A 27,761-nucleotide genomic window follows, 5' to 3' on the forward strand; every position below is an offset into this window, starting at 1 on the left:
TTTTGTTTAAGGTCCGGAATTTACATTTCCTTCGCCTCTAATTTCATTTTTTCCTATTTTCTGCTGTTATCTGTTCGGGAGGATTTCCTCCCTACTTTATGTCACTTTTTTCTTCTATTTAGTTCTTTGAAAGAGGTCTTCCTCTCATCTGTCTCTCTTACTTTTATTTGTATTATCTTTCCTAATTCCTTACTCTCGTGCTCTTTCAGCGTCTCTATTGTCTTCTTTCTTTGTTTATTGACTATTTCTTCAATAGTTTCAATTTTCAGTTCTTCTCTGATTTGTTGGTTAGTTATATACCATGGGGCGCCAACCGCTGTTCTTATTACTGAATTTAGCGTACTTTGCAACTGATCATTATTAATGTCCTTCGTATTGTACCAGGTAACTCCTGCATACGTAATGCTTGGTATTAGTATTATTTTTAATATCTTCAGCTTGTTTTCTAAGGAAAGTTTACTTCTAGGGTTGAGCAACGGGTACAGTCTGCCGTGCAATTGCCTTGTCTTTTTTCTGTTTTCTTCAATCTGTTTGTTAAAATTCATTCTTTCATCCAGTATTACTCCCAGATATTTGGCTTCCTTTTTACATTCTATCGCTTGGTTTTCTATTTTGACGTTTCCTGCTCTCTCTTTCTTTACTGTTGTTCCTCCGAAGTAGATTGTAACTGTTTTCGATTTGTTCACTTTGAATCTCCATTTCTTGAAGTATTCCATCAGTCGCGGATACTATTGGTAGCTAGGAAATGTAAAGAGATCTGACAGACGGGATCAGCCCTCACGTCAGGCATACTAATTTCAAATATTGTTCTCATTTCAACGATTAGCCTATCGGAAATCAGGACCAATTCAGAAATTCCATTATTTAAGGACTACAAAAAATTCTGCGAAATGGGGTAACGAAATGGACATGAATTTATTGCGAAAGTCTGTTCTAGATTGCCCTGTAACAAACGAAAGAAAAGATGTGGAAGAGTTCTACTCACCTGTATAATCTTGAGAATAAGAGTCGTATTCTGGAAATCGTATTCGAGAGAGAAATGTATTTGGCCGACGTTTTCAGAGGGTTCTGAATTGTCGATGTACATGTCCACGAGAGAGATCGACCTGTTCTGCAAGAACGCCATCTGAAAAAAGTAAATGAGAGAAAATTATCATAGTTTCTTCATGAATCTCTTCTCGAAAATCATTTCAAGATTATGATTTTGTCTTGGTTTTAACGACATTATTTGTTGATGATGTTTTACAGAAATTAATTGAATGGAGTTTTTTTAGTGGAGTTGTATGTACATTATACCAACCAACTTTTTTGTATAGCAATGAACATTTTTAATTGAATACTAAATTGTGTTAAAATTTCGAAATCAAGAAGATTCTGTAGATTTGCAATTGACTGGATTTCACATAGTATCACTTCATGTTGTTTTGCATCGAAATTTCAAGTGAATGTGAATAAATTCTCTCACAATAATCATTGAATAATCTCTTTGAAGAATCCAATTAATTTTTCGATGAAAATAAAATTCTCATTGGTAAAATTTATCATACAGCATAGAAAATCAGAAGATATAGATTTCACCGAATCATTTCACATTTATTGGAGAAATTGAGGTTACAGTTTTGAACAATCATATACTTAAGAGAAATCCAATAGATAGCGCCAGCGTCGATTCTATTTTATATATCTGATTTAATTTCTAGTTCATATTCTTTATTATACCATTACCATTATAACCATTCTATGGTTAAAGTCCATGTTCTGGACGCATGAGAAATTTTCACCCTCTTTCTCGTTAACTATTCTCTAGTTCAGTTCAATCTGTTCTGTTCAGGTATCAGTTGTAAGACAACATAACCTACTCGTGGTAATGTTTGTAATAGCGTTCAAATAAACCGCTTAACAGTTCATTATATCGAAAATATTTCCATGGTCCTTCGAACCGTATATTTCCATGCTCCTTCGTGAAGAATATTTACATGGTCCTACGTATACCGCATTCTGGTTAGTGTAACATCGAAAGACTGGTGACCTTTCTATTCCTGTATCAAAGAAGACATCATTGGAAACCAAGAAAGTGCCACAGGAATCAAGTCCATCTTTCAAGTTGAAGTTAAGTTTATTTAAGATAGTATAAGAAGACCGGTGACCTTTCTGTTCCTGTTTTAAAGAAGACATCATTGGAAACCAAGAAAGTGCCAAAGTATACAAGTCCAATTTTCAAGTGAAAGTCAAGTTTATTTGAACAAGAAAACTAGTGACCTTTCTGTTTCCAAGCGTTGGAAACCAAGAAAGTGCTAGGAAGTCTACAGAAGAATACTGTTTTCGTGTGTGAGACGAAGCCGTTGGAAAGAGCCAAAGGAATCCATTTGTTGAGTATCCTTTGTCATACCTACCAATACTATTTGAGTCAACAAATTCAATTCATTTATATATATTCAGTACGTACGTATATTAGTATATAATTCATATCATATCATTTTCAGCTGAAAATTCGGAAAAAATGATGGCCTGAAACAAGCGCCCAGAATATTTGTCAAAAAAAGCACCAAATATTTAACTCAATTTCAACAATGAATTTTGAGAAAGAACAATAGTTGTTCTCAATTTTAGAATCACTTTGTTGAAATTGTAACCCGTTACTGAGAAATAGCGATACAAGAAAATGGCGAATAGAATGAAGCATTCGAAATACGAAGATAATTAATCGTTTCTCATTCGGAGGAATCAGAGCAGAAATATTTCATTTCAGAAGATACATGTTGCTTCCTCTCATCAACTACGTTGGATTTCATATAGTCATAAAAACGATTAGCGAAAAAAGTCATGAGTTCTACAAGTGACAAAACATCGGAGTCTGTGCTGGTTGGCCTCGTTCCAAGACTAATGGTTCTGATTATTCATCAGCGTTCGAATGCAACCCTCGGAAATCGAAATTAATGGGTGAAATCTATTTCAATTCACAAGCCAGAATTTCTTGTACGTAAGACGTACCACTTTGAACTGAGTATATTGAAATCCGTTTGCCGAAAACACTGTTGAATAGCAACCACTTCAGCATTTCGAGAGAGAGTATTAGACAACTCTATAATTTCCAGAGGGTCTTACATGAAAAGAAACATCGGAGAACTTGCTGACTTGGGATAACTTTACAGAGAACTGCTGACCTCTTACTTCATGAAGAATTCAGGGAATGAAGCGATTGAAGTGTGTTCTATGGTAATACAGTCTTAGATGGAATAAGAGAGAACACAACCACATCACTTTCTCGTGATCTGTGAGTATTCGCCCAGAATATAGGAGGGACAAAAATAATGTTATCCCTGAAGTAAGGATTATTACAATAATTCCTATTTTCATAGAGAGGAAGTACTTCATGAGTGTTCTCATAAATTTCATAGAATTAGTGTTTTGCATTTCTTGAAATGATTTCTGTAGGTTTTTTTACTTATATTTTTAAAATATAAGAGTGATTTGTAGGGAAACCATGTCATCAATTTTTTTGCGAAGAACGAAAAAATACCAAAATTATCATTTTTTTTCATTGTTGAGAAAATTATTAGAACTGAATGAAAATCGGTGATTTGTAAGAAGAAAAATCTCTAATTTTGTTTCGATTTGAGCAAGTCAATGGTGGTGTTTCCACTTTACATTTTATTTATTTTTAGGGTGCTGAATCTGAAAATTAGGTTTGCCAACGAAATGTATTGACAGAACATTGAAAAAATCCAAAAAAAAGGATAATAAAATTAATTTTTGGTGTTTTTTACATATAACTCAGAAAATATAGATTTTGGTGAATGACCTATCCATATAAAAACAAAGTAAATAAAATTTCCTACAAATTTCTCCAAATCAGGTTTTTTGTCCGATGAACTCTTCTGGCTTAAACGATCGTTGAGAATTGGCGTATTTTTGCTATTCTATTCTATGGATGAGCTTGTAGCATAAGTGGACTTTCCCCTCAAAAGTATTAAACATTTATTCGCATCATTTTTCCATAAGAAGTTTCCTTTTCGGGATGTTTGCACGTTTCAACTGAAAAAAAACACCCGGTATATTTAACAAATAAATTACTCCATGAGTTTAAGCCTGAACTATAAACTAAAACCATGAGGGAAATCACTTATGCAATGTATACTGGCGCCTACTCAATCAGTCAGAAACTTCTCCTACTTTCCGTGGACTGAGACTACTCCTAACTTCTGGACGGCAGTCTATAAGAGAGAAAAGTTTGTTAACCAAAACGTGGGTGGTGTAGAATTCCTTCGAGGCTTCTTTCTTGTTTCCTCCTTCCACAATAATGTTTTGAAACGCAAAAAGGGGTGAGAAAGATACTCCAGCCACAATTAGGACAAGCCTCAACCGTTTCTTGGGACATCCAAGATTACAGAAGGTGAAAATCATGAAGTTTCGCTTTGTGAAAAACGATAACGCTTTTGTTGAACACAATAGGAGCAGCTCCTCTTCATGGAATATTAAGGAATTAATTTATTTTGGAATAATAAATTTCACCTCTAATTATATAAAAAAAATTCCATGGAGAGGTTGAGGAAAAACATTCGCATATTTGATGAGGTACAATAAATTCGAAAATAAAAAAAACTTCAGGCAAATAAATCATCCATCTAACAAAAAAACAGCAAATTTTACTTGATGGTTTGATATTTTCTTCTATCGCATATAATATTCTGGAAAAATAGGTTTTATAAAAAAATATTCTACCCTGAGATCGGATCCTGGACAATAGGACATTTCAATATTAAAAACTTGACGTAAAAACCACTGCGATAATGGGCCATGTTTATGAAGGACGACTTTATAAAATGTCAGTGTGTTATTTCTCTCTACAGAAAATTCCTTGACGAAACATTGAAAAAAAAAGGTTAAATATTTAGTTTTTTGGCGGTTTTTTGCATATAACTCAAAAAAATATAAATTTTTCGTGAATGACCTCCATATACAAAAGTTTGAGATTGAGCACAACAAATACACTACAAATAGAATATACTGAATTTAAGTTGAATATCTTGAAAAGGGACTGTGCTGTGAAGAACTTGAAAGAAAAAAAAACGAATTTTAACACCCTGTATCTCGAAAACAAAGCATTTGCGGGCTCATGTTTATACGACTTTTGTATCTTGAAATGATCCGAGGAATCTGTAAATTTTCGTTTGTACCTCCAATTTAGGAACTCCGAATACCCTGTATATTACTTTATCCATTTCAGATTTATTTGTCTCCATCCGAATAAATCTCAGTACATTTGAGATCAAAATAATTCAAACCGATACTGTTCTATTGCCTTGAACTGAAAAGACTATGGTATAAACACGTCGAACGTCCTGAGGGATTCCGAAGTTGGCTTCCAGATAAATAGACCGTCACTAGCACGATCTAGGAATCTCGGCGAACAAGTCAAACCCGACGTCAACCCTCGACTTCAGAGATTAGATAAGCCAACAACCGAATTTAACTATCAGGTCCTTACTGTCCAAACTTTCAGATGAACTTGCGGGATTGTAGAAGTTTGACGGAAACCATAGCATGCTTCGATGTAATGCTGTGCAAAATAAGACTACAGGTGAAGTCAAGCGTGACTTGGGTCGGCGATCAACTGTTTCGAAATATGATTTGTATGGATTTCAGGCAGAACAGTGAGGAAAGTACTAATTTTATGTCAGAAGCTCTCAAGAGCTCATTTATTTACACAGTTTAAGGCCGTAGCTCGAAAAAAATAGGTGGAACGTTGACTCGAGCTTATGAAGAATATTGCGGAATATGCGATCAATAATTGTACAATAATTTAATCTATACAGGGTGTACACTTTCAAAACGGCCCAACTTCAAGGGAGATTATACAAAGGATTTGCAACAAAAAATGTCAAAAAACACATGGTCGAAATGTTGGGTGTTATTCTTCAATTTAACATTTTTTGATTTCACGGAATTGAGCGCTCCTCTCCATAAAATCTGTTAGAATATTACTTCATCCGAACAAATTACGAGAGAGACAACCAACATTACATCCTACCCTACACTTGTAGTATTACCTCTTCTCGTCGCCGTGGCGCTGCTAGCGAGCGTTAAGCGAGTGACGAGACCATCGAGGCTATCGAGCGAAAGAAAAAGAATCGATCTGCAATGATCTTAGTTTTAGACATCTGAGGTCTAACCTATAAGTTGAGTCTATTCGACATCGAGCTTGCTTGGAGAGAGATATTCTAGAGAGAATAAACGATTAAGACATTATCTGTGTATTAGTGAATCCTCTGGTGAACCCATAAATCCAACAGGTTATAGGCTCAGTGCACGTTTTCACTAAGCGTAGGTACACGTGCTCTAGGCATTTTAACAACAACTAAACATCGACTTTGGATTTTCTCGAACAGCTGGTTTTTTGGAAAATTTGGAAAAATTGCAAGAAACGACTACAATATTTGAGTAACAAAAATTGTTTACATGAAAAAACCTTCACGATTTTTTTCTCCAGATTTCTATAATTTACTCCTTGCTCTACTATATAGATATCTATGTTTCATAAAAAAAAATTAAAATTTGAACAGTTCCTTCTTGGTTTTGCAGTTTTTTTGTCAGTTAGTATAGGTTGGTGCTCGGATCTCTCCTGTCACAGATTCATCAATTATTATCTATCAATTTATTATTATTTTCAGTCATGATGAAGTTCTGAATATTTTTCAAAGTGAGAAACCATATAAAATTCACGTTTAAATCTCCTCTTGGCCATACGTGAATATAGAGTCATTAATCTTTTCCGAAACATCACAGTTTCCATCATAAATGAAAGTTATCTCCCAATTCTCAAATACCCGTCCAGAAAGGAAATTGATATTCCACACTTTTCAGCGGAGGGGCTCTTAGTGTTCCATCAAAAACCCCATTTTCTATGAGTGAAATCGGATAATGATTCTTCTCTCCCATTCTCCCGATAACTTCCATGAAAAACTTCCTTCTCTGAAAGTACTCATTAAAAAAGATGAGTTTCCACCCCTTTCGCAATTTTTTTGTATGGGGATACGGAAAGAATCGTTTAAAATGATCGCTGCTCTCCCTTTGTTAGAATAATGGTGAAGCTCTGTGTTATGTTTTTATGTATATTTCTTTGGATTTAGTTTCAATTATTAGCAGCGAATATTGAAAAAACGTGAATGAGATAAAGATGACCGTTGTTCGTAGTATGTATTTCCCTGGATATTGGAGTAATTGAAATAACAACGATTAAATAGGACTAACACAAGAAAATAAATAGGAAATAAAGGGAATTGTGAAGCAAATAGTAACCGAGGTACCTACTTGATATCTCGAAAAAATTACAGCAAAGATCATCGAAAAGGTCAAATCCATTCTTCAAGATGAAATTCATTGATGAATTCTCAGATTGGAACAACTGGAGAAAAAAATTAGTATTTTCGTATTAAATGAAACACAGAAGGAGAGAACGTTGCCAATCCAAGTTCTGTTATTCTCATGAAATTCAAGAGAGAAAATTTTAGAGAAAGTTTTTACCCGTGAAGATACACTTTAGAAATTATAAAATCTATATCAAAGAGGATCTGACTAAGAAACGGTTCGAAATTTAAAAAGGAAATATCAAAGTGAAGATGGAATTCGTACATTGGAAAGGAAGGAAGACTGTAACAATTACAAGATGGGTACATCGCCAACGCGGGATACGAGGATGAAAATCTTCTTGATTTAGCTCTGTTTCAGTGGAGTATTGAATATAAACAAAATGTTTGTAGGCTTGGTTAATCGATCATCTAGAGGTATGATTCGATTACCTGGCCTTTCGTCTTTTTCTCCGTGATTTTTTCGGGTTTGTAATAATTAAACTCTTCTGAATTATAAACATCTATTTACAAAGCCACACTTTCAGTTCAAACACAGTTTATTCGGTACTGAATTTCGTCTTTAACTCGAGTGTTAATTACTCGAGTCGTCTTCGATATTTAACGTCTTTGTTTTATTACAAGTTTTGGTCGTCTCGTCTTTGATTCGTTCGCGACTCGTCTTAATCTAGCCCGCGAACCGTCTTTTGGTCTTACGTCTTAAGTTTCAACCGACTGAACTTACTCTTACTTCGACTTGGATCGAACTTGAACTTTACTCGTCTTCGACTTAACTTGAACTGACCCTCGACTCGAACTTACTTCGTCCCCTGACCGCAACTTAACCCGTCCACTCTGAATAACCTTCCTTCCTTCCGGCTTGACCACACTCTAAGGGAAAGTACCATCCTCTAGTCCAATAAGAGTTTTGCCGTAACGCCCACAAAGATTTTCGCGGATTCCTGTAAATCGAATATTCTAGAAGGACTAGAACCTGATACACAGATGTGACACATCTCTTCAAGATATACAACTTCATGACATATCTTCGACACCTCGAAGAATAAGGATGCAGCTGTAGTTACAACTATGCGGAATTGGACCACATTGAGGACGTCAACCGCAAAGTGAGAAGAGACTTGAAAAATGAATCAACGGAAGCTATTGGTTTCGTAACCGTTTAGGAAATCCAGAACACTATATTGTAGAGTAAAGTGAAATCGGCACCAGGACCAGACGGCATCACTAACTTGACGTTGCGGAACCTCCCTCGAAAAGCCTTAGTAGCACTGACAAATTTAGTCAATGCTACGCTACGACTAAGGTACTTTCCGAAGGAATGGAAGAAAGCCAACGTGGTTTCAATCCACAAGGCCGGCAAAGATGCTAAATTTCCGCAGAACTACCGTCCGATCAGTCTTCTCTCGTGCATAGGGAAGATTATGGAAGCAGTCATTCTGAAAAGATTGAAGACAATAACGAAAGAAAAGAAGATCATACAGTTGGAAAAGTTCGGTTTCCAAAGCCAACATTCAACAACGGATGGATATAACCGTAAACAAGTCACAGGAGCTGTGTTCTTGGATGTATCCAAAGCGTTTGATGAAGTATGGCACAAAGGACTGACATACAAACTGCTTGCGGCAGGTTTACCACTCTCCATGGTCCAACTTTTATCTTCTTTCCTGCATTCTCGCAAGTTCAGAGCCAGAGTTGACGGAGTATTTTCTTCAGAGAAGGCTCTTTCAGCCGGAGTTCCGCAAGGATCTCTGCTGTCTCCAATATTATTTACAATATATGTATCCGACATGCCAAAAACGGTGAAAAACTCCATGGCACTGTACGCTGACGACACCGCCATTCTTGCCAGTTCTTGGTGTCCCAAAAATGGCAACGAAGTACCTACAAGAAGCCGTCTGTAGACTTCAATCTTGGTTTGCTCGATGGAGAATTGAAGTAAACCCTGAGAAGAGCGAAGCAGTTCTTTTCAGTCGAAAGAAAAAAGATCTCGTCGGTCAAATCGTAATGTTTGGCAGGAGGAGCGAATGGAAAAACGAGGCCAAGTATCAGGGAGTGATACTTGACAAGAAGCTCACTTGGAACCAACACGTCACATCAGCTGTGACGAAGGGAAAGACAGCAGCGGCAGCGTTGCAATCGCTTCTTTGCAAAAACAGCAAAATGTCTCTTTCCAACAAGCTTCTTCTTTATAAGTCCACCATACGGCCGGTCATGTCTCACGCATGACCAGCTTGGGGATATGCCACAAAGACGCATCTGCATAGACTTCGGGTCGTGCAGAATACGATCCCAAGACGAGTCGTAAATGCACCATGGTTTGTCAGCAACGTACGGATACATGAAGACCTGCAAATACCATTCCTAGACGACTATCTGAAGGATCTGAGCGTGAAGACCTTCATTAAAATGGAAAATCACGCACCTTTAATAAGGAAAGCTTTCAACTATGATGAAGATCCTAGAAAACACAAACGACCGAAGATGGCACTTCCCCAGGAAATGTGTGTCCAAAACCTTACTGGCACAAAGATTGTGTCATGATTGGAATATTTCCACCAGCAGAGCAGAATCAAAATAGCTCACCAGAGGTGAATTATATTGGGATGGAGCAGTAAAAGGCTAATAGCCTGCATGCAAAAGAGAAACAAGTTCCAAGTTTCTTTTGAATTATTTTTACTGTAGCGAATGTTGTATATTCATCCGTTTGGTTAGATTGTATGAAATACAAGTTTTGCTTCGGTCACACATTTCTAATTTGATACTTATGTTCTACAAATAATGTATATTATGTAACGGAAGTGATGATGAAATTTTGTTTTTGAATTTGAATTATCATAACATAAAAAAGTTTTAATAATATCAGTTCTCCTATTGAGTAACATCACCGAGGTATCGCCAGTAATTCTCTGGTTCTTTCACATTTCCCCCTAAAAAGTCTTTTCAACTGAGATCATTATATTTTTTCTGGGATAGCCGGTGCGTAGGGTTGATACCGTTCAGGTTTTCACATATAAACTTCAAGATAACGCACCGTTCCATATCCAGTTTTATTGAATCCGTTGGGGACGTTTAGATCGTAAAATTCCTCAATCTATCCTATTGATCCCTTAATGCCGTGTGCCTTTGTTCGTCTGTCTGTAAGCGGATCAAATTGAAATGGATGATGGCGTCCGGCGATACTGATTGATATCCTTGTCGGATCAAGTTCAAACGAAAATTCAATCGTACTTAGCTATTTTTACCAGCTTGTTCAAGAGAGGAAGCTGGATATGGTTTTGCAACACGCTGTAATTTCTTAGCCTAGATATGCTTTACATTGATCAGGTTGGCATACTGATTCTCCCAATCTAGCCGCTGAGTACTGGGTGTCTCAACACTGAAAGCATCTCGAGAACTATAAGACTTAGAGAAAAATTTTCAAAGATCCCAGATCTCTATTTTCAAAATAATAAGATATCAGAAAGCATATCACAGATATCTTGATTTGTTCTTGAGTAAGAGGCGTTTCTTAAAAATACTCAAATACTTTGCTTTTTTTTGTTCCTGTTCGAAATACTTCGAAAATTTCAAAACGTCCTTTTCAATACTTTTTTTGGTATCAAGACATTCATAACAGATCATAGGAGGGGGGAAAGGGGTGTTATGGGGGAGATCATTAAAGCTTTTTCAGCAGGGGCGCCGAAAAATTTTTTGCTTCCTTCGAGTGCCAAAACTTCTAGCGTCGGCCCTGCGTTTTTATATAGATCAATAAAAAAGAAATTAGGCATATGAATATAGATTCCGCGGTTTTCAGAATGTCAGTAAAATGGGTTAGTTGAATATTTTGAACTGCCATTTAACATTTAATGGGAAAAATAATATTTCGCTAATTGTTCTCAGTTTTCAGGTCCATGATTAGCTATCAGTTTATAGTTAGCGGGCCAAATATGTTACTTTTATATTAGTCAATTGCTTCACTCACAGAATCTTATCGGTTTTGATTATCAAAAATCATTATGATTATCTCATTCATCAATATGCAATTCATAGATTTTAGTGTGTTTTGAGTCCTTGTTGAAGAGTGAGGTTAGATTATTGTCTTGTTCTAGGAAAGTGATGTGATTCAACATACAAAACATCTATATAAAAGGTATTACATCAATGGTACATCGAACACATATACATATGAACATTTACAAGGACACAAATGCACATCGGATATGATCCACATAAAACGATTAAACTGCGACACATAATTGTTTTTATTTTCTTAGCAATGAAGTAGATGAGATTCACTTTATGATATAATTTTAGAAGCTCCTTGATACGGTTTTCTTGGACAGTCAGTCAGGAGAGAATATGTCATGTGACACCTCAATTTGAAGGTCTTTCTCTAACAGCACAATTTATTATGTTGTATATTTTCAATTATTTCTACTCGCAACCGCACTAATCACGGCACGCATATATGTATAGTCTACTATATAGATTTGGAAAATTCACTCGGAAATATCGGATTTAGCGTACAAATCTGGCATCGCACTCATGTTTCGATTCTTCCACTGTTCCATTGGAGCCAGAGCGACTTGCAGATTTGTACACTAAATCCTAAGTTTCCGAGTGAATTTTCCAAATGTGTATAATCATTATTGATTCCAGCAAACCAATTCGGGGGGAAATCGCTATCGTTGATGGCTTGAACGCGACGGCTAAAAGACTGTCCAAGGAAATCATAGCTTGACTCGATACATTCGATATCCAGTATTAAGGATTCATTGAATATAAGGTCGGTTCAAGATGCATGAATCTCAATCTACCGCCATGATCACGACAAAAACTAACAAACCGTACATTTCACTAACACCAAAGAGGATATTACATCTGTTTGACACTTAAGTACTAGGTAAGAAGAAGAAAACAGATCATGCTTACATCCTGGCTTACCGATGGGTGGTCCCCCTTGACATTCTGTAGAGCCTTGTTGGACGCTGTGGGCGTCCTTGCCTCTGGTGGCAGCGCACCTGTGCTGCTTCCAGCTGGTGATTTTGCTTGGGGTGCATTTCCGGTAGTTCTAGAAAAGGAACTGAAATTATCTATGAGTTTCGATGTAATATCGACTCTTCAATTCACTGCTTTGAAGCTTTTCATATCGAGAATCTACAACGCTTCTAGTCTAGAATAGTCTAGTCAACGATTCTCTAGTACAGAACCATCGAAATAAAACGAAGTCTTCAATTGAGGTAAGCCAATACACGGTCTCAATATCGATAAGCACTACTGTCAGGTTATCATCCAGGCTAGATATATCAGAGATCACTGTTTTCCTCCAGAATTAGGAAAACAATGCATAGTGTTCCAGAGAAAATATCACCGTTTGGATTTGCAATCGAAATTGGCATGTCACATGGTGAGAACTATCAATGATAATATTTATGCCAAATTTCAGTTTTATATCTTGTGAAGTGAAAATACTATAAGGAAAATACTTGAAAAAAATTCCAACTTTAACACACTGTATCTCGGAAACAAATAAGAATCGTATAAGTTTTTATGAATCATTTTCACGTGTACAATACGCTCCTGGAGTTTGGCCCTTTCCTCCCGACTCACCCTGTATAATAATTTTCTGTACGAAGACTATTTAGAATGACTAGATAGACAAAATTTCGTTCCAAGTGATAGTTTCAATAGGAGTATCAGTTTTACAAACAAAATCCCATTCAACTACTTCATAATGAAGTTTTGACCCTTTAACAATCGGTGACATATGGAAAAGGAAAACAAGTAATTCAATGATTGCATAAACTATAAAAAAATATCAAAACTATTATTGAAATGTTACAATACTAAAGCATCTTCAGCAAGACTCCGGCAAGGAAAACAGAACAAAAAAAAAAGAGAAAAAAAAACAACTGGCAGAATTATAAAGAGCCATTCACAAAATAAAAATTGGAAGAAAAACAAAATCAACTAGATTTGAGCATCGTTACTTGTTACTTTTGTTATTGAGAACATGATATATTGCAATGGTAGTCCGGGCATTGCATCACTTACAATACTGTTCTAGGTGGCATTTACTCGGGCATTTACTAGTAAAATAGGTATACTCACTCTAATTGTGCTCTGGAGAATCCAACGATAGAAGAGTACATGAAAAGAAAAAAGAAATTAGTTATAATATTCATTTGATTTCTTTTTATTATTATGAGACTTTTATTTTATTCCTTCAATGACGTCAATCGATTTATCTTATGCATTAATAATAAATGATTATATACACATAAATGATCAAATTCAACCTCATATTAGTTACTAAATTCAAAAATGAAAGATGAAAAAAATATTTATTATTAATATGTCTTCACCAAGTATTCTTCATTGAGATTATATAGATGTTATTACACTGTGAACCATTCATATGTTCGAAAGTATACCACAAAAGTACAACGAAATTTGAAGTCAATCCGATTTATTGTAAGAATCTTGCCCATTAAGAATTTCAAAAGCAGAATTCAAGATCCGAACATACTTTGAAAATTTCGAATTTCTCCTTCTAGTCTAGGGAAATATTAATAAATAAATAAATATAATTCTTTCATAATGTTTGCAATAGTCGACAGAGAGAGAGAAAGCCATTTCACCCAAAAATAAAATAAAATATTATCAAGAAGAAAACAGAATCGATACAATGTTTAATGGTAATGCCTATATACAACAATGGCAACGATATACCTTGATATCTAATGCGAGAAACAGAGATTATTAGAAATAGAGAGATATGTGATAGATATTATTTCATAAGGTACCGACTTGACAGCACTATAGAAGAAAAAATAACTTATATTATATAAGTTATTTGTCCTTTGTACTTTTCATATACAGACTACAATATCAAAACAATGAACTGAACTGAGGGAATACTAAGCCAGTTGTCGAACTTTTGAATTACTGTATTAATTACATTACATCTCTAAGATGTCGTGCTTATGCACGTATCGTTAATTCCGCCAAGATTTGAATCATTCTCCTAGCCCAAAATTTTCAAGAGATATTACTCGATCAAGCACTAATGACTGACCCTGTTTATCAACAGGTCGTCGTTATATGAGTGTAGAATCCAGTTATTGTTCCCTGTAAATAATTGAGATGGTCAACAGGATGCTTGGAGACCTATCCGTTTCTTCAAGTGTCGAGGGCATGAAAGTTTCAATGAATTTGCAGGGAACGAATTGTTATTGTACATATAATGTAAAAAGGATGTGTAATTCTTCGGGGTGTCGAAGATGTGTCATGCCGGTTGTAAAACTTAAGAGATTTACTGGGGTTAGGAAAGATCGAAGACAAGACGGTTGTACCAGATGTGTCACATCTGTGTATCAGGTTCTAGTCTTTCGAGAATATTTGATTTCCAGGAATCCGCGAAGATCTTTGTGGGCGGTACGGCAAAACTTTTATTGGACTAGGGGATGGTACTTTCCCTGAGGGTGTGGTCAAGCCGGAAGGAGGGAAGGATATTCAGAGTGGACGGGGTGAGTTGCGGTCAGGGGATGAAGTAAGTTCGAGTCGAGAGTCAGTTCAAGTTAAGTCGAAGACGAGTAAAGTTCGAGTTCGGTCTAAGTCGAAGTAAGAGTAAATTCAGTCGGTTGGAACTTGAGACGTAAGACGAAAAGACGGTTCGCGGAGTTAAAGACGAGACGACCGAAACTTGTACAAAAACGAAGACGTTTCGAGTAATTAAAACTAGAGTTGAAGATGATATTCAGTACCGTATAAACTGTGTTTGTACTGTAACTGTGGCTTTGTTAATATATGTAAATAATTAAAAAAAGTTTAATTATTACTTAAACCGAACAAAGTCTCGGAGAAAAAGTGGAAAGGCCAGGTAATCGAATCATACCTCTAGACGATCGATTAACCAAGCCTACATGAGTAGGCACTTTTAGTTCAACCCATTTATGAATTTTAGGTTCATTGAATTTCGTTTTTCGATTACTTCATCACCAACCAAAATCAATCGATTATAACCAACACATTACCCGTCAATTAAAATTCACGGTGACATTTCCCCATACGCCTATACACATAATGAACTAATGATAAATAACTACCACTGTTCTATCCCCAAACAACTTTTATACCCAATCTTCCATAGCTCCGTTATTAGCGCTAGCCCGAGAACAGAAAGGTCACCGACGTGGGATCCATTCATTATCGCGCCCACAATAGGCAAATTGTTATCGCCCAAAACCTAAAGCAGGTAAATCGGTCGGGCCCACCTTTAATTGAACGGGGAATTGACCGTGCTCAGCGCAAGGGCCCAAATCGGTGCGTGACATAATTCGGAAGGCGATTTAAAATTTTCGCCCGCTTCGAAACATCCTGAATTATGAACACGAAAAAATGGGGCGATATATTTTATGAAGATCCGATTTGCAGCTGCCATTTATTGCCGAGCGTTACGATCAGAGTGTGGTAGGCGATACCATCCCCGGACTTTATTACGCGATTCGGATGTTTTATATCGCGCTTGATTTGATCAAGTGTATCATTCGTGTGGCGAGGAGTGATTCCAACGGAAACATACTTTCCATCGTCCTTTGCTTCTGAAAAATAAGCATAGCACAGTACCTTATATTCGATCTTGTAACATTATTATATCCCGAAAATTTTCAATTTACGAATTTGAATGTGAAGGGTGTTTTTTTAAGACCTATAGAGGCCAATTCACAGGTCCAAAACGTGAATTAGGTGGTCACCAAACGTGTCTTTCAATAAATCGATTGTGGCACGAGCTTGTGACATGTTGCGCCGTCTTGCTGGAACAACAGCTCCTGGATATCATGGTTGTTCAATTCAGGAATGAAAAAGTTAGTAATCATGGCTCTATACCGATCACCATTGACTGTAACGTTCTGGCCATCATCGTTTTTGAAGAAGTACGGACCAATGATTCCACCAGCCCATAAAGCGCAGCAAACAGTCAGTTTTTCTGGATGTAACGGTGTTTCGACATACACTTCAGGATTCGCTTCACTCCAAATGCGGCAGTTTTATTTGTTGACGTAGCCATTCGACTAGAAGTGCGCTTCATCGCTAAACAAAATAAAATGGACGTAGTGCGCGATACGTATTCCGCACAGAACCATTATTTTCGAAAAAAAATTGCACTATTTGCAAGTGTTGTTCAGGCGTGAGTCTATTCATGATAAATTGCCAAACCAATTTGAGAATAAATCACTTTACAGCTGTTAAATCGGTCGCCATCTTGAACAGTTATGCCAACTTAAAGTTATATACCTCGAAAAAAAACACCCTATACCTAACGCAAATACATTCCTATGTTAAATTTAGTGTCCCGTCCCGAATGACCATAATGAGATTCATTCAAATCGAGTTGTCGAACATGAAATATAAATATTCCAGGTCTTTCACGTTGACATATGTAACGTGTACTTTGTATTCTAAAGCACTTAAATTTTCAGGGCATTTTTATTGCCCGTTCTGAATATTCATACCAATTTTCCGCAATGTCGGACTACTAGAAGATCAGCTTTGGAAATCCCTAGAATTTCACTTCGGTAAACGCAATCTGAAAAAACTGAAATTTGTAGGGTACTCTCGATAGCCAAAATTCAATGCTCTAGTTAAATTTCATAAAAATCCTATAAGAATTGTAGAAGTTATGTGCGGACATACAGACCGACATAAGGATACAAAGCGAAAGTGGTTCAAAATATTAACTTAAAAACAATTTTGTGAGCCAAAATCCCGCATTCAGAACCGAAAGTTGTACCTTAAGTAGACTCGGAAATACGAGTGATAGCAGTATGGCACATATTTCCAGGATTCTCAGCTTTTATGGGTGAAATTATAACACTGTTTGATTTCATACTTCCAAATTTACAAAAATACTTCAACTTATTTTTCATTAGTTGACATGAATTACTCATAGCATGAAGTCATGGTTTTTGCGAGTAGTGTTTTATTCATTACCATATGGTATTCTTCAGCACTGTCAAGTGCTGAGTTTTTATTCACGGCTATCTAGCAAGAAACGTCATATAACACACCAACGTATTTTTCTGTTTTTTACTGTAATTCATTAGCCATTTTTTTATTATCTTGATGTTCAACACATCACCTTATATTTATTCACAATTTATATGCTCAAAGCCTTCGGGTAAAACTCGTATGGAGTTATATGCCTTTTTCTCATCAAAACTTAAAAATTTTAGCTAAAATTATAGTTTTACTTCTTTTGTGACGATTTTTTCAGTTATTTTTCACGAATATTTTAAAAATATATCGGTGCTCTGTAGATTGAACATATCATCAATTCTTTTACGAAGAACGAAAAGTCACCAAATTTATTTTTCTTTACAATGTATATTATTATACAAAGAATTTAAGTGAAAACCGCAAAAAAATCAGTGGTAGTTGGAAAAATCAGTAATTTCGTTTTGAACTGAGCAATCATGTGGTGATATTCCCTCTTAATTTAATGTTTCTATTGATGCTTTTTTCTAGTCTTATTACATTTTTTGTTCAGTAAAATACTCTCAGTAATATTCATTACATCTTTTGACGTTCGTCTACTTGTTCAGCTCTCGCAAAAAAATAATGGACCTGGGATATTCCCCCGGGAAATTCAATAACTTTTTCTGAATGCAACCCATGGTATGGAAAATAAGGCATTATATCATTTTTTGCCATCTCTTTCCAGACGCCTGGATTGTCTCATATTAATTTTGCCGCAATATGGGCCCGGATATTCTCCACGATGTTGGCGAAAAACGTAATTAAAAGTTTCCGGTAGCGACTGGGTAGATATCCAGGAAATCCTCAAGAATTCCTAAAAGTTCGCTTAAATTTTTCGTTGAACAGCATCCAGCAGGAGCTGAATGCTGGGCGGTAATCCGCCTGGAGTTTAACGGATGATCTATAGCTAAATTGCATATCGAATATTGTTCGATAAGCCTTAACTTTGCAAAAAATATTTTTCCTAAAATACCTTTACCATGAGATTTCTTCATTCTGCTTGAGAGCAGAAGAAAATTCTATTTTGATGCCATTCATTATTCGAAATGTGTTGTGTAATTTAGCTCTATTATTTATATATGGAATTAAATTGATGTTTCTTGCTTGCTTGCATCAGAGGAATTGTAAGCCCGAATATTAATGATGGTTTCTTATGATTTGTTGAAGAATCCAGAATGAGAACAAAAACAATTCCATATCTACGGCCGACCAATGTCCAAATGATAATTGTTCGAATAAACGAAAAAATTTCAAGTTCAATTTCAAAACGGTTGAAAGTCATGGAAATGATTCAGACACAAGGAAATTGGGTGCCGTACGAGTTGAACGGCGTTTGTTTTCTTGTGAACAGCTGCTTGCAAAGAATATACGGAATGGATTTCTGTATCGCATTGTCACTGGAGACGAAAAATGGGTTCATTACGATAATCCTAAGCTCAGAAAATAATGGGGATATTCCGGCTATGCTTCCTAGTCGACAGCCAAACCTTATACTCACGGTTCCAAGGCCATGTTCAGTATTTGGTGGGACCAGCTCGGCGAAGTGTATTATGAGTTTGTTAAAACCGACTGAAACATTCACAGGCCATCTCAGATCTTCTTTTTGTTTAAGGTCCGGAATTTACATTCCCTTCGCCTCTAATTTTATTTCTCCTATTTTCTGTTGTCTGATCGGAAGGCTTTCCTCACTACTTCATGTCACTTTTTTCTTCAATTTAGTTCTTTGAAATAGGTTTTTCCTCTTATCGGTCATCCTTACTTTGATTTATAGTATCCTTTTTAATTCCTTATTCTCGTGCTCTTTCAGCGTCTCTATTGTCTTCTTTCTTTGTTTATTGACTATTTCTTCAATAGTTTCAATTTTCAGTTCTTCTCTGATTTGTTGGTTAGTTATATACCATGGGGCACCAACCGCTGTTCTTATTACTAAATTTAGTGTACTTTGCAACTGATCACTATTATTGTCCTTCGTATTGTACCAGGTAACTCCTGCATACGTAATACTTGGTATTAGCACTATTTTTATTATCTTCAGCTTGTTTTCTGAAGAAAGTTTACTTCTAGGGTTGAGCAAGGTACAATCTGCCGTGCAATTGCCTTGTCTTTTTTCTGTTTTCTTCTATCTATTTGTTGAAATTCATTCTTTCATTCTCAGATATTTTGCTTCCTTTTTCCATTCTATCGTCTGGTTTTCTATTTTGACGTTTCCTGCTTTCTCTTTCTTTACTGTTGGTCCTCCGAAGTAGATTGCAACTGTTTTCGATGTATTCACTTTGAATCTCCATTTCTTGAAGTATTTCATCAGTCATAGGCAATCGTTATCGAACTCAATTAATGCGTTCGATCTGAGCATTGAATTGTCCAATAGAAGCTTTGGCCGTACCGCTCACAAAATACTTGGTGGTTCCTGAAAATTTAGGTGGATTTTTGCCATGGAATACTCTCGAATCCAGCTTATTTGCACGATGTACTTTTATGGCAGACATATGTACCTATCAAGTTCGTTTTCGAGTATACTAAACTCTTAATAGATTTCTTAAGATTTACAACAGAAATTAGTTCATTTATTGATGAATTGTAACCGACATGCCTTCTACACTTTGAAGAATAAATGAAACATCTCTGGATCTCTAAAAGACATCGTTGAGGTAATTATGTATAAACTCTGATCCCTCTTCCAACAAAGTATAACAACAAATGATATAAGGTATAGATAGATACCTGACGTGAACCTATTTTCCAGCATGGGAAATGATGCTCATCCCTTTCATCATATTTCCCAACACGGCGTGCATAACTCAAGAGCTGATTTACATCCCATCTTCCCTTCGCTAAACGGTGTTGAGAAAAATGGCTGACAATTTCCTGGCTGATCTTTACGTCTCTCGACAAGCCGAAAATTGAATGGGCTGCATATTTGCATATACCTATGTCATGGACATGTACGGGTAAAATCATTTCCCGAGGGTGCGTTCGCATGCTATTTCAGGAAATATTATCCTGGCAGGTGATCTTTTCGATGTGGAGAATATTTGAAGTCGGTTTAAAAAAATAAATGGAAAGGAGAATAATCGAAATATCAAATTCCACATTGTGGTAATTATCATTTGAATACCTTTGAATTTGCTTAAGGAATGAGAACCTTGACGAAAACCCGACAACGGGAGAAATATGATGAACATCAGAGACATAAAGTTTATGACCACTAGTTCCAGCATAAAAAGAAGATTCGCTCCTGAGATATTGACCGCTGAACATATTTAACTCCATTCCTACACTTCTTCGTACAGTTTTCACAAGGGATATAAAATATTCATTCTTCTATCCGTTATACAGGGTGTCCCGAGAGTAACTGTACTTACACTTACCAGAGGTAGAGTAGGATTAGGTTAGTACAGATTGACTGCAAAAAATAATTTCTGCCTTTTCTAAGACAGCTACGATTTTGAAACGCCCTTTGAAACGGTTATAAATGACCGTCCTAGTCTCGTAAATCGTCTGGACAAAAAGTCATCCATATGGTTCACAGATGGATCAAAAACAGAGAAGGGCACCGGCATTGGGATATAAGGAGCTGAACTGAGGATCTCTAAAGCCCTGGGAAGTGAGCCCTCGATTCTACAGAGCGAGATAATGGCTGTTTATGTATGCGCTCAGGAGTGTCTCAAAATGAACCTCAAAGCGGCGCATATCTACATCACCACGGACTGCCAAACCACACTGAGATCCCTGGAATCGTGTTGTCAGGGGTCTCTGCTGACTTGAGAGTGCCGTAACACCATAAAGCAACTGGCCAGAGGAAATAAGGTGACTCTACTATGGGTACCAGGGCACTGTGGGGTTGAAGGAAATGAAAAAGCTGATGAACTTGCAAAAAGTGCATCAAGGTTAACACCTGCTGGACCTGAGCCTTTCTGTGGGATAGAAAAAGAACAATATAAAGCTGCGGTCCAGCTATGGGAGTTGAACAGCAGGACAATCCACTGGACTGACACTCCTAGACTTGTTCAGGAAAAGAAATTCGTGAAGATTTCACCTACTTATGCCAAAAAGCTTCTGAAGCTGTCGCGAGCCGAGCTTCGGGTGATGGTGGGACTGCTGACGGGGCACTGTCGGTACAAACATCATTTGTACCGTATGGGAAAGTCAGCAGAGGAGATTTGCAGGCTCTGTGGATCGGAAGCAGAAACAACCGAACACTTGATATGCAAGTGTCCGGAGCTGGCTGGACTAAGAACCATTCACATGGGTAAGCCGGTCCTGGATACCAGAAAGGTAACGGTCAAGGCCCCTAAGGAGGTTGTCAATTTTATTAACGTCTTTGATGGCCTCCCTGGGTTTCTATGAATGAGTAGGTTAGTGAACAAAAGATCTGCATGGTCGCAGTTCCCGGAAGGCTTACCGAACCAAAACGACCCCAGTTCAAATAATAATAATAATAATAAGACAGCTACAGGGTGAGTTTGCATATTCGTGAATTATTGAAAATTGGGATGTAATTGACACATACCGAGGTCAAGTCAGAGAAATATTAATGTTTTCAATATTCCAGGACCGGACTCCTTATTTCTCATTTGAAGTGTTTAGATTAGAATTGCACTTTGTATTTTGAATTTGAAATCATTGTTCGTATTTTCTCAAAGTACATAAATTCAGCTTCAATACGCGAAACGTCGGCGTTGTTACAAATTAAACAATAGAATAAAATTGCGTCCAATATTCCCAATATTTTCTTATTTATTAAATAACAATGGATGATAACCAAGTAATAATTTATACTTTATTATTACCTGCAAGTCCATCATATACACTGTTATCTCGTTGCAAATGATAAACTCATTTCCGCTGAGGTATAAAATTTCTCAATCGAATGCATTTTGTCCGATTCTTCGCATGCTATAGGATTCAACCGTCGATCAAAGTTCTTCTGGTTGTCATCCATTTCGAAAATAATTTAAATTCTTTTATGGCCTGAGCGTCTCCCAGAAAAGCCAACTTTCTGTCGGGACAATTTTCCGGAGTGATTTCTCGACGTGGCCCATTGTTGGCGGGTTCAAACATTTTTATCTGGCGCTATAGAAATCCTCCGCTGTCGGTTGAAACGGAAGCGAAAAATAAGCTAGAACGGACTTTCGACACGGGCCCTCCATTATTGCTATCCCCAGCGTACAACTTCCGTGCCCGTGTCCATGTGCTATTTCTCATTATTGCGGAGTTATTCCTTTTTTTTTGGCGGCCATTCTATGAACAGATCACTTTATCATTTCGTCACAATGTCAGTATTTTCGAATTTTGGGCCGAAAATGGTTTAAATCGAGGTTGATTATCAGGCATGTGAGGGGGGCCTGGCGCCCTCCTAAATTTTTGCTGACCCTCCTGAAATATCGTTCGAACGAAAAAATACCACATGAATTCAACCGTAAACTAGATGAACTTGGAAATCTTAGCCACCTTAAAAAAATCTTGGCTCTTTCATGCCCCTCTATTGTCAAAAGCTGGCGTCGTATCGCCACTATTCTAAAATATCATGTTTGTTTCAATGAAACAGGCTTGGTTGTCAATAAGGCATACGTCTGCTACACATTTCCAATTTTTTTAACTATCATAAAAATGATTTAGCTTTCTTAGAGAATCATAGGAATAACCAATAATAAAAACGATTGATCATCTCTTATTATGTCATTAATTGAAATTAAAATTGTTTCATTTTCCATTACCATGTTTCATGTATAATACCAGATTTGCATTTTCGTTCAAACCATTGCATTTTTTATGTTGAGTGAACCTAGTGTCCTTTTGAAGAGAAAAGTACCTAGTGCATGTCCAAGTGAAAATATAAGTGAAGTGAAAATAAAAGTTGAAACTTTCAGAAAAAATACCTACAGGTGAAGTGAGTCTCTTATCCTCCTTGTGGCAATTTTTTGTTAAAGATAACAGTCTACATCGAAAGTTTTCATCGAAAAATACTCCGCAGATGTGAATGCACAATCATTCGATGAAATAAATTCATTTGAAGAATTGGTATAATGCAAATTTTAAATTCGATTCCCCAATTCTGTTGAATAACTTATAAATCAAGAATTTTTTACAAATTTTTGTATTGTATTGCGAATATTTTGTACAGTTCCAGTATCAGTTGAAATTGTGCAAAAATCACAAGAGATCCAATTTGTTAAGAATGGATCAGTCTAGCCAAAATTTATTTTCTTATTGTAAAATATGAATATAGAAAAAGTTATTGCGAAACAAGTTTGATGGCTAGCTTTTTCTACCCCTTGGAATCATAGAGAAAGCCACCAAATTTCTTTTGAATGCCTTCTTGCCGGCATAAAATGTCTGCTTAATTTCATTCTTGTGAATTTATTGGTTTTTGAGAAAAAATCAAAAACTACTTTTGGGGCGTCATCTTCAGGGAAGCTGTAACTAAGCAGGGGGGTTAAAAAAAAATTTTATATAAAGACCCACCCCATTTTTCGAAAAGGAATCACCACCTAATTTATTTCGCAACTATATTTATATACACCCTGTATAATGACCTATAAAATGAAATTTAGATAATTCTTTCACACCTGTTCACAGTTTTCTATATAATTGACAATAGGTACAGTAGAATATATCAAATTATACGATGCATACACAAATATTCGATACCAAACAATGACATGTATTTTCCTTCAGTTATGCCCCAATTGAACATAATTCTCAGGAATGAATACAAACAATAAGCAGGGCCGCCGCCAGGAGCGACATACCGGACATTTTGCTGGGGCGCCAAATTGTAGGGGCGAAAAGTCAGTTAATAAAACAAGACATACTTTTTGGCATAAAATGTTTCCCTATTGGAAATACTACGTTTTGTAAAATAAATGGCCAGGCGCCAATTTTATTGAAATCGAAAAGGCGCTTTCAAGTTGAAAAATACGATTTTATATGAAATTGAAAAGATGCCTGACAGAAATAACAGAGGCTCCTTCAAGAAAAAATTCAGATAAATTAGGCGAAGGAGTGAAATGTTTTTTTTGCTGTTGAGCCAAAATGTCTGCCGGCGGTCCTGACAAAAATATCAATAACATATTTGTCATACACTCAGTGAAAGTCACAACTTCGGATTTGAAACAAAGGAATATGAAAAAGCCTCAACAGATGCTTCGTGCAAAATTAAAAAGATACTCCTTACAACGAAGACTTTACTGAAGTTCCTCATGTGATTCTACTCTCATGTAAGCACAAATTGCTAATTGATTCAGAACTGTCTTAACATCGCCTTAATACAATTTTCTGAAATGATTAGCCGCTTCATTTTGAATACAACATTAACAAAAGCATTACTCAAATTATAACTTCACCTTCCGGTACGAAACAAGTGTTCTCTCCACTTCATTCCTATCTTATATTCAGCTAATTTCCCCCAAATTTCTCAATCAACAAACCATCCATTGTTCAACCTAACCTCATTTTCCGCGCTGCTGCTCCGTTGTTATGAAATAACTTATAAATTTAGGACGTGAAACTCTATAAGAGGCTCACGTGCTGACCAAAATATAATAAGCAAGCGCTTTCTCACGTAATCACCCTTTCCATCAAAATTAAGCTCTTAATTACCTGGCCGAATAATACTCGAAGAAGGCTACGAGAATCTCTAGTGACCTTGAGAAAGCCTGCCACATCTCTCCTCATGGCTCTCTTGAACACTTGAGAGGTTGGATTCTTCAGACTTGCACACTGGATCTTGCTTTCTGAACAAAACTTATTTCACTTATGCTCAACAATGTAAGTACACTTATTACCGCACTTATAACACTGCAGTTAAATTCATTTTGAATTAAAAAAACATCTGTTTGAAATTGTTATAACAAACAGCTAACATCTTGGTGTCAAAATGAATTTGTTCTTATCTCATTCAGCAATAAATGTTTACACCTGGAAATTATTTGGAAATAGAAAGAATTGATATTTCTTATATAGGTATATAGAATCTGATACGGATAAATTTGAACACATTTATATTTGATTGTTTCGGTAATCGCTTGAAGGAAATTCATTTCATATATACATACATTATACATTCCGCAACTTTTTTGTTTGACTACTATTGTTTCGCCATACCATCAATGATGTATATTTTAATACTGAGAATAAAGGGAAAGGGAGAGTTTTTTTTTATGTTTCGAAATATCAAACATGATCTGTGACGAAATTCGTACATCTCGTCAACTATGTTGTCTATTTTGAGCACTGTTCAACGTAAAACTGTGCGATTTACTTTACCGTAAACAGAAAGCACGATCAACAACCAATACGGTAGTATCTGCACGGCAAGAAACCAATAAGATGAAAACTTTAGTTGTTGCGATGGAAATGATCTTATAACAGTCCGCGTAGCTGATAACTTTTTTGACGTTTCGTATTTGTGACGCGTTATGCAACCAGTTTTTGGATTTGCCTGAGTTTTTATGGAAATGCATGTTGTAGAAAGAGTAAAATACCAGACTCGAGTTGTAAGACAATTACGCACTTTACGAAACTTTTTCTAGTAGTGCGTAATATTCTTCCTAGAACTGTTGTTATGTAATGTTATATAAATCAAATAATTTGACAACTTTGTGTCTAATCCTTCACAATAATATATCTGTATGATATATTCAGTATATTTTTGTCTTGGAATATATTCCAATTCTAAAAATGACAAATTTAATAATCAACCAAAAGAAAAATTCAAAATGACTAAAACTGCACAAATTGAGTAAACGGTTAATAAATTGAACAACTAAATTAACATAAAGACAGACGTATGTTTCGGAATTTTTGTATTTAATAATACAATTTTTCCTCATCAGTGCCTTATAGTTCAACGGAATTATTAAATTTACAAACTTACCACGTGTATATCTACCTCAACAAAATTGCAAGTAAGAAACTACAAACTAACTAAACAGTATCGGTTGCTCAGGCGAGGATTCACAGAACAAGCCATTACCTAAGGTAGTCATAGATTTCTTCATTGTTTTTCTTTTGAAATACATATACAAATCGACATTTACAATTGAATAAACAATTTCAGAAATTTTAAATTTATCAATTGGTTGATACTGACTCTCTAATCAATAAATGATTACATCAAATTATAAAAGTTTAATGAGTCTTCTTGATGAAGGATATTTAATATAAATCAAATAATTTGACAACTTTGTGTCTAATCCTTCACAATAATATATCTGTATGATATATTCAGTTTATTTTTGTCTTGGAATATATTCCAATTCTAAAAATGACAAATTTAATAATCAACCGAAAGAAAAATTCAAAATGACTAAAACTGCACAAATTGAGTAAACGGTTAATAAATTGAACAACTAAATTAACATAAAGACAGACGTACGTTTCGGAATTTTTGTATTTAATAATACAATTTTTCCTCATCAGTGCCTTATAGTTCAACGGAATTATTAAATTTACAAACTTACCACGTGTATATCTACCTCAACAAAATTGCAAGTAAGAAACTACAAACTAACTAAACAGTATCGGTTGCTCAGGCGAGGATTCACAGAACAAGCCATTACCTAAGGTAGTCATAGATTTCTTCATTGTTTTTCTTTTGAAATACATATACAAATCGACATTTACAATTGAATAAACAATTTCAGAAATTTTAAATTTATCAAGTCAGTATCAACCAATTGATAAATTTAAAATTTCTGAAATTGTTCATTCAATTGTAAATGTCGATTTGTATATGTATTTCAAAAGAAAAACAATGAAGAAATCTATGACTACCTTAGGTAATGGCTTGTTCTGTGAATCCTCGCCTGAGCAACCGATACTGTTTAGTTAGTTTGTAGTTTCTTACTTGCAATTTTGTTGAGGTAGATATACACGTGGTAAGTTTGTAAATTTAATAATTCCGTTGAACTATAAGGCACTGATGAGGAAAAATTGTATTATTAAATACAAAAATTCCGAAACGTACGTCTGTCTTTATGTTAATTCAGTTGTTCAATTTATTAACCGTTTACTCAATTTGTGCAGTTTTAGTCATTTTGAATTTTTCTTTTGGTTGATTATTAAATTTGTCATTTTTAGAATTGGAATATATTCCAAGACAAAAATAAACTGAATATATCATACAGATATATTATTGTGAAGGATTAGACACAAAGTTGTCAAATTATTTGATTTATATTAAATATCCTTCATCAAGAAGACTCATTAAACTTTTATAATGTAATGTTATATTATTATACTTTCAAATTGTCATTGTGATATATAAGTACATACACTTATTTTGTGAGCTGTATTATAAAATATATCATAAAACTGTTTCGTAACTATTTCTACTTATAAGACTTATAAGACTTTTTAGTGTTTTCATTTAAT

General features: G+C 35.7%; 1 protein-coding gene across 10 annotated transcripts in view; it reads right to left on the minus strand.

Moving 5' to 3' along the window:
- Positions 1-27,761, minus strand: part of LOC123676653 (synaptotagmin-7) — a 317,805-nt gene that overhangs the window by 22,816 nt on the left and 267,228 nt on the right. For 4 of the 10 annotated variants that reach the window (XR_006746983.1, XM_045612742.1, XM_045612746.1 and 1 more), the window contains exons 3-5: positions 13,458-13,469; positions 12,279-12,429; positions 986-1,126 (exon numbers count right to left, since the gene is read on the minus strand). Coding sequence is in view for 9 of the 10 variants with exons in the window: in XM_045612742.1 (XP_045468698.1) it covers positions 986-1,126; positions 12,279-12,429; positions 13,458-13,469 (304 nt within the window). In the remaining variant the exon portion in view is untranslated. Of the gene's footprint in view, positions 1-985; positions 1,127-12,278; positions 12,430-13,457; positions 13,470-24,986; positions 25,276-27,761 lie in introns of those variants that run through there. The other 6 variants (XM_045612744.1, XM_045612749.1, XM_045612751.1 and 3 more) reach the window with 4 other exon arrangements.

This window comes from Harmonia axyridis, chromosome 3 (genome assembly GCF_914767665.1).
Source record: "Harmonia axyridis chromosome 3, icHarAxyr1.1, whole genome shotgun sequence".
NCBI lineage: Eukaryota > Metazoa > Arthropoda > Insecta > Coleoptera > Coccinellidae > Harmonia > Harmonia axyridis.